Source organism: Acipenser ruthenus, chromosome 14 (genome assembly GCF_902713425.1).
Source record: "Acipenser ruthenus chromosome 14, fAciRut3.2 maternal haplotype, whole genome shotgun sequence".
In the NCBI taxonomy this organism is placed as follows: Eukaryota; Metazoa; Chordata; class Actinopteri; order Acipenseriformes; family Acipenseridae; genus Acipenser; species Acipenser ruthenus.
Window position 1 is genome coordinate 10,102,253 of NC_081202.1, and position 12,123 is coordinate 10,114,375.

A 12,123-nucleotide genomic window follows, 5' to 3' on the forward strand; every position below is an offset into this window, starting at 1 on the left:
ACATAAAAGATGGTTAGAATATTCCCAGGAAAACTTGTCCATCACACATAACTGACAATCAGTGCTGGCCCCTTTATTTATGCCCATTTTAAAATTTACAAAGAGAAAACTACAGAGGCGAGGGAACCTGGAAGACATCCTTTTGTTCACAGTAAAGGGCTGCAAGCAAGACCTAGTAAACAAGATAAGAAGCGTTCTTTATCCAAACCACACAACGCTAGGGTGATCTAAAAGTCTCAAGATAGTTTGTTTCCAATATAATGCACTGTTGGTACATCTGTTCAAAAAAGATAGTACTGTTGCTCCCAGCATTATTAACCTCGCAGAGTGCTCGCAGAATTGGTCTTGACTGGATGAACTCCCAAGTCACAAGAAAGAAGCTGCACATTCAAAAAAAGCACTTGGGATTTTGCACCACATTATAACTCATTCAACATTATTTTCTATCTGTATTACTGCAACTTGCGATTAAAGGTTATCTATGTATGATCAATTACATTGCCAGTGCTTTCCTTTCAGACTGGGCTAGAAATACTTTAATGCACTGATCCATCATGGGTTAGTACCTATTATGAACCCACATTGCACTAATATTTTCTGGTGAAATCCTTAGATTGTTAAAGTAGGAGATGTCCTAAAAGCCTTCCAGTCTGACTACAGCTGTTGGAGCCATGGCACCAGCCTTAGCTGCATCCTTATGCTATAGTTTGCCTATTTTAATAACCATAATCATCATCATTTAAAAGGAATATAATAGGAGTGGTAAATAATATTCCTACAAAATATATGAGTACCACTGCATTTATTAATAGTGTTTTATCATGTGGTTAAGCACTACATTTTATAACAATACATTCGGCTCATCTAAGCTCGTCCGGTTCTTAGTAGCTGACTGATCTGAAAACTCTGTCAAGTTGGGAGTTAAAAGGTCCAAGTGATTCTGTCTCAACAACATGACTAAGTAACCCATCCCATACCCTCATCACTCTGTGTGAAGAAGTGTTTCCTTCCCTCTGTCTTAAGTCTACCTCCACCTAATTTCCAACTGTCCTCTGGTCCTGGTTTCTGTACTAAAGAGTTAACTCCTTTTAAGATTTTAAAGACTTCAATCATGTCCCCTCATTCTTCTTTGTTCCATACTAGACAGATTCAGGTCTTTCAGCCTATCTTTGTAGCTCAATCATAAGCCCTGGGATTTGTACTCTACACTTTTGGCTAGATAGAATTGTGTTTGCCTTTTTAATAGCTTCCACACACTGGAGGAGACTGTACCCATTTTATTTCTGAAAGTCAACAAACTTTTTTTTTTTTTTTTCTAAACGTAAATAGTTATAAAAAGTATATTATATATTTTGTGAGGAATGTAAACTAACTAATGCATTAAAAAATGCATAGCTTACCCATTACTGTAACGTTTATAATGTGGTGTATAGAGCCTAAACTGTTCTTTGCTATACAGCGATACAGTCCAGCATCTGCCTGTGTGACATCAATAATTTTCAGTGTCTTCTGAAAGTTTTCATGAAAAGTCCTCTTGCTTGGTAGTTCTCCACTTTCTTTCCTCCAGTGAATTTCTGGTGTTGGCCTTTAGAAAAGAGAAAATTAATTAAACCTTTTTTTTTTTTTTTTTTTTACACAGTAACTGAATATTACTACTAAGCAGCAAGCAGCATATTACAAAACAAGCTATATAACTAGCTATCAGATCCACACACATTTAAACTACAACATCAAAATGACAGACTTGACATTACAGTAATACACGGTTACAATGTAAACTGTGTTAAACTGAAAATTCAAACTTGTACTGTGATCACTTACAGCCCTTCTGCAATGCATTCCAGCTTGAGCACGTGTCCTCTCAATACCAGTTTATTACTTGTTCGTCCTTTTGGAATCATAAATGTTGGGTATCTCTCCCCTGCTGGGCTATCTAAAACATTTAATGAAAGCATCAGAAAAGTCAATATATTTCATCAGGCTTTTGCTATCACTTATAGGTCCTCTATTTCTGACAAGCCAATATGTGTTTTGCTCCACAGTCACTCTTAATGAAAGATGTGAGAAGTGACCTCTGTAAGTTCCTAGTGCTAGATTTCCAGTAAGGTGCTTCTAGCAGTTTTGAAATGTCCTACTCAGATCCAAGTTGCCGTAAGTTACTACTGTATTTTCATAAGATACACAGTTTTTCATACAACAGGAATTGTTCAATGGATGTCTATAAACACTACAACGGTCACTTTAAACTGAAAAAGAAAATGAGAAGGGAGATCATTTATGATGCTTACAGTAAGGGTCTTTCCTTCCATGTTCAATGATAATTAACCATATTTTGGGGGGGAATAGATGACAATATTAGGATTTCATATTTATTTATAATTGAACAGGGATGTGAAAGTGGTTAGTTATCTAGTTCTACTGTTGTTAGGCTACTGGGTTATCACTAGGGTTCGCCAGAACTCACCACTATAAAATTCAGTGTCATTCAAAAAAGCTGCAATAGTCTCATTGATTGCATCCACTGTAATACAACAAAAAATCATAAGCAGGCAAAGCAGTGGGGCAGAAGTCAGGTTGGCTTCAGAGATCAGGAACGTTCGGGGTCACAAGTGCTTCTAACTTCAAAATGTTGACTAAAGGAAAATCCAAAATTTTAAAAAAGAACCCCCACCTAATAAACTGCTCCCTACATAAGGTATCTGGAGAAGGGAAAGGCTACATCAGGTTCCACTCCTTCACAGGTATGGGTAATAATGCATTTTATTATTATTTTTTTTTTAACATAACATGTTTTGTCATAGGGCTTATTTCTGTGGAGATAAAAGTAGTTGGAAATGGTACTTACTGGACAAAACCTTCACTGAAATGGGTTGTTTCTGTTGTATAGTTTGAGTGTGGTTAAATCTGGCGTAACAAATATAGTCATTTCGAGTGTCTTCTGTTCTTACGTTAGAGAAATAGAGGTCTCCATTCAAGCCTTGGGAAACTCTCTCACTTTGTGTCAGTCTCTGAAAATCTAAACAGGGAAATAGTGTAAACTGAGAACAGTTTTATAGAAACCATATACATGTAGCCTATAGGTTAACATCTGGAACACTATTTCTGTCAGCATAAATAACTCATATTGCCTTTATTCCTAAGTGCCCTTTAACAGTAGATTCAACCACCTGGCTAAGTGAAATACACTGTGAGTCTACCCATTATTGGAAATCAAGTAGCTCTTATCATACCTTCAGTCTTGTAATTAGGGTGCATTAGTGAAAAAATGCTTATAACTGATATTTTTTAAATGTGAATAATCGGCTTGCGATTGAAACATCAACAAAAACAATTGAGTCTACAATCATATTTCACGGTTATGTCTGACATAACACAATTAGCCGACATCCAGAAGCACAAAGATGCTGAGGGGGAGGTTTATGAGTTCCGTCTGGACATTATTAGAACATACAATAACCATACTTACAATTATCCATCCAGAATATGATGGGTGGAGGGAGACCCACCGGGGGTCTACACTCAAGTATCAGTGAATTCCCCTCTTGGATTAAAATGGGATCAACTCTTTCTTTAGACCACAAGGGGGACCCTATGAAACAGAAACAAAATGAATATTTCCTCAATATTCATTCATACAATAACCTGCTTAAATTCCAGACCTGTTCTGTATTCACTGTAATATTTGGAATGCCTTTGACAACCTTTTCCTCAGTCTTTGTCCTTAGTGATTGTGAAGATAAATAAACAAGGCACTGTGTATTTAAAAACAAATGTAATTCAGTGTTTATTTTTTAAAGCAGTGCTAAGTGAGGTTTTATTCACATCTTATTAGCAGCAATATCATGGCTCTTCCTTTACTTGTGTTGAAGGTCTTTTGGTTGATTTTTCTACTTGTTCTTGTACCTGTTATCTAGCCACTTCTTGTTCTGAAGGCCATATACCTGGATTGAAGCTATACCATTGGTGTGAAACCAAGGTACATCACAGGAAGTGACTTGATACCAGGAACTTAACAACTTATTTGTCTTTATTGCTTTTAAAAAACATGCATATTCCATATTGAAGTATAAAACACAAAGAACCACAAATATATTTATAATACTGTTAGCTCTAATAAGAACCACCTGCCAAATCTTGGTTCATGCTCCTTTAAGTCCTGTAAGTGCTACGTTGAATGATATATTGAAAGAACCTAACAGAACGTATGTATTTAACAGGGAACAAAACAAACCAGGTAAACCACAGGGAATGAAAGATTTTCAAATCACATTTTGTATCACAAAGTCTTGAAATGGTGGGTGGAACAAGGGAGTGAAAAAATTAATATAGGAAAAATTATACAGATTTCATGCAGATTTCCCAGTTAGGCTGTACATTTACCTTCTAGATAGATGAATTTGATGATTAAAAATATATCTTTTTTAAAAGAGAAAAGAAAAGAATTACAGATGAACCAACCAGGTCAACGGAAAACACATATACAAAATGATAATGCCAAAAATGTAAAGGTGTTTCACAAAAACAGGTTATGAGTATGAAAGTTATAGTTGGCTGGCTTAGGCTTGCATTGTAAACTCTATAAAAGAGTGCTGACTTACTGGACTGTCGTATGACTATATTGTTAGAAATTGCTGTTCCGTGTTCATTCCTTGCAGTGCACTGATACACCCCTTCATATGCCTCGACTTTACCACCAGTAATGTCAATGAGCAGCGTTCCTGAATTGGGCTTCATTGTTACTTTTGCATCCTTCTCTATATCAAAATGTGTTCCATTTCTTGTCCAGGAAAAGCTGTGCATGAAAAAAAAAGAAATTAGAATGTCAATTAAACACAAAAAATATCATTATTCTCACTGTATTAGTATGGTCAATACTCTGCAATACACTTTTCAATGCTTAATTTTGTTTATACACAATTCAAAAATAAAATTAGGTAGGTTAGCATTAAACAATTGCACACAGTAATCATTGTTATCTATCTATCTATAAAGCTTTTTGTCTTGTGGCTTATTTCTTGTTTTGAAAAAAAGTTCAAACATTGCACAAGAGCAAAAACAAACAATATCTCGTGCCATATCCATGATACTTACCTGGGGGTAGGCTTCCCTTTCGCTTCACAATGTATAACTATATTCTCTCTAGGGTCTACTATGTAGTCCTTTGGAGACTGGTGAGTAAGGGTGGGTGGTTGTTGCACTGTATCAAAGACAACAGTATTAGACTTGTGAATATGTAGGAGGCAACTCCCGACATGCCACCACAATTGTTGACTTACAAATAAGCATGGGAAATCTATCATTGACAGCAATACCGAGTCAGCACACAGAGCACACATGTATATGTCATCTCATAATCAACACAAATGACATAAGAGCGTGTGCTAAGCCAATAGAAATTGTATTGCTTGAAAGCATCAAGTCCCTAATTATATTCACCAGTACATCATGCCATGTGTAGGCTTCATTTTGAAGCCCAGATATAATTGTAATAATTTAACAACACTTCAATTACACTCCAAGAACATGTAAATGCAGCCTTTGTATGCTTGTCTACCTTTGAATGCTTGTCATTTATTATTTTGCTACTAATGGTCCTAGCTAACATATTTCACAGTCTTTTACCTGATTAAAGCCGTGGGTTCAATGGCAATGAGGGAAACTGAATTACTGAGTTACAGTATTTTGCTTACTATTACGCCTTGCAAGAAACTTTAAGAAAATCTATAAAGCCTTGCTTTGCATCGGCGGCGCCAGATGCGTCTCATTTTTACCCCAGGTTCCAGATTCTTGCTTTCTTTACTGAGCTGAAACAAAGCTTTCCAATTGCTCTATTTAGTAATGTATTTATATCTTTTAATTCATAAGTGGGAATGTCAGACAGAATCCACAGCATTGTTTTGGTCAGAAGTAAGAGAATATGAAATATGCTTGTTAGGAATTCATATCTTGATTACAATGTCAAATTAAAACATAATACATGGGTATTCAATTAACAAAGCCACAGTAAACGAAACCACACACATTGTGATGCATGCAAATTCCACACAACTCCACATCAGCTCAGCTCAACATTACTTCAAAAAGTTTATAGAACAGCAAACAACAATGTGGTGAAGTTGCACAAGCCTTTACATGCACATCGCCGCACTGCACAACAGCAACTTACATCCTTCCAGAACTTTAGCTTTTCCCCCCCAGGAATCAGCAAAACAATTGGTAGACAAAGATTAAAGAAAACCAGATGTTAGTTTAGAGGAAGCAATAACTTATAAGCATATGGTAAATATTTCCTTAAAAATGGGGTTACTCATTAAGTTTAATGTGCACAGTGATTGAAATAGTGTACTGAACAGTGCTAGATATTTAATGAAATGTGCATGAGATGCCACTAAATCTCTAGATCAAAAGAAAGGCCACAATGGAAGAGTAAACTTTTGCCACGTGGTACCTTTGTTGCTCAATGTTACTCTAGTAAACAATGGCAATTAAACTTGTAACCACAGTAACTCTCAGAAGGTACTTAAAATGATTTTGGTAAAGACATGAAATGAGATTAGTAGGAAAAACCTAATTCTATTTTGATAGTTTTAGTTTTACAGCAGTGACTAAAAAGATAAGACTGTACTGTACCTGTCTGGTCAATACTAAAGCACATGTTATATTCCTTATGAAACATGTATTCAGTGATGGGACCAAATAGTCTTTTAAGAGTTAAAACAGAACCAGTCCTACTGTGTTTCTAGAGGCAGTGATTCATGGTGCTCTGTTGCATATTGCTGCCTTTAAAATATTTATTTCGCTCAATCTAGCCACCATGTCTTGCTTTTTATACGACTCAAATACACTGCAAATTTCTACATTGCAAGGGCATTGACTAATGTGGGCTAATTGGACAATCAAAAAGCATGTCAATATTATCATATTCATATATATATATATATATATATATATATATATATATATATATATATATATATATATATATATTTAAACATATAAACATTTCCTTAGCATACAAACAGCAGGATCAAAGAGGACCAGTATATCCCTGGGGTGATGCTGCATAATAAAGCACCCAAATAGATAGGAGGTAATATTATTTGAATTTTAAATCAAGGTCTTTCAGCTAGTCCTGCTGTAAAGCAACACTGGCTAAATAAATAAAATAAAAAAAGAAAACACAGTCAGAAGAGATTGTTTCTACTGTGAGTTTCCCACACTTTGCACTGAGCTCAATACTTAAGAGTTTGAATCCTTCTGCAGCTACTCTTTATTGATATATTATAATGTGGATTATTAAAATATCAACATTTCAACTCCCTTTCACACACTCATATTTGTTCTTACTGACGCTTTAAAAATGGTATTTGGAAAATTACCTTTACAATAATTTTGAATAGCAACTGCATTTGAACCAGTTAGAAATGCATTTTGTGTTCACCATCTTTTTTTTGTTTATTAAATTAATGTGTTACTTACGATCAAGCGGTACATCCAAGGCTCTAATTAAATGACACACAAGAAGAATCAATGGAGCTCCTCCAGGGGTTAGATATCTCTTCCTCAGCATCTTTTAATACTGTTAGTGGCCTCCCACTGAGAAAGTCCCTCTTCTCTCCTGAATCAGGACTATACCTTTAGGATTCAGCACATCCAGTAGATCCGCCAGCTGAAGGGAGAAAAGAGAGCAGTCTATTATTAATAATGCAGGCAGGGCTGGGAGACAGGGAAAAGAGGCTTCTAGAAATATTTAGGACATAACATCAAACAAAAAAGAAACACACATCTCCATGCAATTTTCAAAGTCTCCCTTTTTCAAATGGTCTTCAGAGGCGTCTGGCACTACAATGAGAATGGTTCTGTTCGGGGGGGGGGGGGGGGGTATACTGTATGAGCCTCTGGCAGAACAGTACCACATCGGTTTCTTCAGTCCAACAACCTGACATTATATTGGTATTTCAATGGCATTTGTCAAACATATACAGTATCAATAATATTACTGTGCTGTATTCAACAGTAATGAACACACATGCTGTGGTGTTTACCATCAACATCACTAAAGATTTGTACTTTATTTTAGACTGAAATGGTCTCTGCAATACAGTTCCCACAGTATGTGTTGAGATGGGAACAGGTTATGAGATCTCAGATACCACTATAAAACTGTGTTTAACAAACTAAATTAGCATTAGAAATGTTTCAAACAAAACCTTTATTTAAACAGATATTATAAGCTGGGAAATAGTTTGTTTCATACATATTTTCAGCACATATTGAACATGGAAAATATTGTACAGTACTATTTGCCCTGTTGCTGTGTGATTAAATCATCCTTCAGTTTTATTAACTATAAAATTAAAACAGTAACACAATAAAAAAAAAGGGTGATAGAATTTACTTTGTGCAGTCTTTGAACTGGCTAAGCAGATGATAATGTTGTTTTTAGCAAATAAGATCCTGTTTTATTTTGCCTTAATAATCTAGCATGTGTCACAGATATACTATGTTATAGGGTCTGTTTCATTATTTGCTTATTTAGCAGACACCTTTATCCAAGGCAACTTACAGAGACTAGGGTGTGTGAACTATGCATCAGCTGCAGAGTCATCACCTGAAAGACGGAGCACAAGGAGGTGAAGTGACTTGCTCAGGGTCACACGTGTCAGTGGCTGAGCCAGGATTTGAACCAGGGACCTCCTGGTTACAAGCCCATTTCGCTAACCACTGGACCACACAGCCTCCTTTAAGCAGCTATTTTTTATTCTTTAAATATTGTTTTAACCCTCCTTGCCCATTTATATGATTCAATAAAGCTGATATTTGTTTTAAATAAATGCAAGCATATAGTCAGATTTCAGTTCAACATCAACATTCAACATCTTTGCATTACGACAAAAAGCAGTTTGTAATACTTCTATGCAGCATACTTGGCTTCAACTAATAATTCACTATTACTTATTAATCTGTTAATAAAATGTATACCACTCACCACTGCGTCCTTCAGCTTGGAGGTACAGTTTAGCTTTAAATAAGTCAGACTGCTCTTTCCCAGGGTTATAAGCATTTGAAATGCATTTATTGCAGATTCCAATGTGTCTGTGCTGTTTGGCCATACACTAATTATTGACAGAACTGGAAGCTGAGTGCAATTTAATCTACTCACTGAAGCTCTAAACAAATGTGCTAATGTGATTTTGTGCATGATGGCAAATCAGTAGGCAGAGTGATTGATCAGACACTGGCGGTTCCCACTATCCCTTCACAAAACCGGCATCGCAAATGTCATTTCTGTATTGTACCAAACTGCTACACGTAGTCTTAGATGAAACGTCACAGTTAACTATCATATACTATCATTTTAAGGATGTTCTTCAGAGACAGCATTTGCTGCATGCAAGTATGCAGTGCATGTAACACTACAGACTATTTGCATACAGTGGTAGAAAATAAATTTCAGAAAATCATGAAGGAAATGCAGATTCACTGAGCTCATTCAATGTAGTGATTAAATGAACTGCGTCATTATGAAGCTTTAAAATGTACACAGCTGTGTCTTGTGGATCATTTTATTTTGTAAATCCTTTACATATGAAATGCCTGTCAGAGATTCAAATATGTATATTACAGTCACCAAAAAACTACATAAATGAAAATGGAAGTGGAAGCAAGCCTTATGTACATATTACCATCTGTGGCAGGGCAGGGCCCTGCCTGTAAATAATATTGTTTTGTGGTGTTTTGGTGGTGGTTGGCAGGGATGGGGTTAATTTCCTGTCCCTGCCAAAATACACTTGAGAATGTGGCTGGAGCTAATTGAATAATTGATGATAATTAGGCTCCAGCCACATGGTATAAAAGGGAGAAAAGGCCTGTGTTTGAGGGTGAGGGTGAGGGTGAGGGTGAGGGTGAGGGTATTGGTATTGGTATTGGTATTGGTATTGGTATTGGTATTTTGGCCCTTGAGCTGGTTAAACTGCAGCTTCATTGAGTCTTTCCCAGCTGACACCATCTGGGCCTGCAACACTACCCTGTCACACCACCCAATAAGTATTGGGGCATAGTGGGGCAGAGTATTGTGGTGTCCAAATACTGTGGCAATTAAACTTGTTATTAAACTTGTTTTTAAACTCAATCTAGTCCTCAAAGAGTTAACATTTCAAGCCTACAGCAGCATTTTCCCCAATGACATACTGTATGTTGGTTCCGGCTTCCCCCAGGTAAGTGGGCTTGCTTTACTTGCATTATTTACAAGTACTGAACTTTTCTGTAAATCGCTATGATAAATCATTAAGTACCAGAAATGATAGATTATTACCACATTTACCACATGCAATTTAGAGAAGCACAATTAAAGTCATTAGAAAGTTACATTATTCAGCTGCAATGCAATAAAGCAAACTGTTATCCAACTCAACAGGATGATGCCAATTACTTTCATCTCAATGACTGGTTCTGTTTTCACAAGCCATTAATTCACAGCTTCAGGGTTGAAAGATTAATTAATTTATATATATATATATATATATATATATATATATATATATATATATATATATATATATATATACACACACACATACAGCTCTGGAAAAAATTGAGAGACCACTGAAAAATTATCAGTTTCTCTGGTTTTACTATTTATAGGTATGTGTTTGGGTAAAATGAACATTTTTGGTTTTATTCTATAAACTATTGACAACATTTCTCCCAAATTCCAAATAAAAATATTGTCATTTAGAGCATTTATTTGCAGAAAATGACAACTGGTCAAAATAACAAAAAAGATGCAGTGTTGTCAGACCTCGAATAATGCAAAGAAAATAAGTTCATATTCATTTTTAAACAACACAATACTAATGTTTTAACTTAGGAAGAGTTCAGAAATCAATATTTGGTGGAATAACCCTGATTTTCAAGCACAGCTTTCATGCGTCTTGGCATGCTCTCCACCAGTCTTTCACATTGATGTTGGGTGACTTTATGCCACTCCTCCAAGCTCGGCTTTGTTTGATGGCTTGTGACCATCCATCTTCCTCTTGATCACATTCCAGAGGTTTTCAATGGGGTTCAGGTCTGGAGATTGAGCTGGCCATGACAGGGTCTTGATCTGGTGGTCCTCCATCCACACCTTGATTGACCTGGCTGTGTGGCATGGAGCACTGGAGCATTGTCCTGCTGGAAAAACCAATCCTCAGAGTTGGGGAACATTGTCAGAGCAGAAGGAAGCAAGTTTTCTTCCAGGACAACCTTGTACTTGGCTTGATTCATGCGTCCTTCACAAAGACAAATCTGCCCGATTGCAGCCTTGCTGAAGCACCCCCAGATGAGTCCAATTTTCAGCTTTGCCCAACACCTGGTTGTCTAATGGTTAGACGGAGACCTGGAGAGGCCTACAAGCCACAGTGTCTCACACCCACTGTGAAATGTGGTGGAGGATCGGTGATGATCTGGGGGTGCTTCAGCAAGGCAGGAATCGGGCAGCTTTGGCATGAATCAAGTCAAGTACAAGGTTGTCCTGGAAGAAAACTTGCTTCCTTCTGCTCTGACGATGTTCCCCAACTCTGAGGATTGGTTTTTCCAGCAGGACAATGCTCCATGCCACACAGCCAGGTCAATCAAGGTGTGGATGGAGGACCACCAGATCAAGACCCTGTCATGGCCAGCCCAATCCCCAGACCTGAACCCCATTGAAAACCTCTGGAATGTGATCAAGAGGAAGATGGATGGTCACAAGCCATCAAACAAAGCTGAGCTGCTTGAATTTTTGCGCCAGGAGTGGCATAAAGTCACCCAACATCAATGTGAAAGACTCGTGGAGAGCATGCCAAGACGCATGAAAGCTGTGATTGAAAATCAGGGTTATTCCACCAAATATTGATTTCTGAACTCTTCCTAAGTTAAAACATTAGTATTGTGTTGTTTAAAAATGAATATGAACTTATTTTCTTTGCATTATTCAAAGTCTGACAACACTGCATCTTTTTTGTTATTTTGACCAGTTGTCATTTTCTGCAAATAAATGCTCTAAATGACAATATTTTTATTTGGAATTTGGGAGAAATGTTGTCAGTAGTTTATACAATAAAACAAAAATGTTCATTTTACCCAAACACATACCTATAA

At 36.6% G+C, this 12,123-nt stretch overlaps 1 protein-coding gene across 20 annotated transcripts in view; it reads right to left on the reverse strand.

Annotated features, from left to right (window-relative positions):
* The window catches only part of LOC117419619 (neuronal cell adhesion molecule), a 91,312-nt gene that overhangs the window by 22,303 nt on the left and 56,886 nt on the right, over positions 1 to 12,123 (reverse strand). For 11 of the 20 annotated variants that reach the window (XM_058985763.1, XM_058985761.1, XM_058985762.1 and 8 more), the window contains 9 exons: positions 7,480 to 7,669; positions 6,167 to 6,184; positions 5,092 to 5,197; positions 4,599 to 4,792; positions 3,467 to 3,589; positions 2,846 to 3,016; positions 2,465 to 2,521; positions 1,822 to 1,933; positions 1,401 to 1,585 (listed from right to left, as the gene is read on the reverse strand). In XM_058985763.1, the coding sequence (XP_058841746.1) occupies positions 1,401 to 1,585; positions 1,822 to 1,933; positions 2,465 to 2,521; positions 2,846 to 3,016; positions 3,467 to 3,589; positions 4,599 to 4,792; positions 5,092 to 5,197; positions 6,167 to 6,184; positions 7,480 to 7,570 (1,057 nt within the window). In that variant the 5' untranslated portion in view covers positions 7,571 to 7,669. Of the gene's footprint in view, positions 1 to 1,400; positions 1,586 to 1,821; positions 1,934 to 2,464; positions 2,522 to 2,845; positions 3,017 to 3,466; positions 3,590 to 4,598; positions 4,793 to 5,091; positions 5,198 to 6,166; positions 6,185 to 7,479; positions 7,670 to 8,989; positions 9,011 to 12,123 lie in introns of those variants that run through there. The other 9 variants (XM_058985779.1, XM_058985778.1, XM_058985769.1 and 6 more) reach the window with 4 other exon arrangements.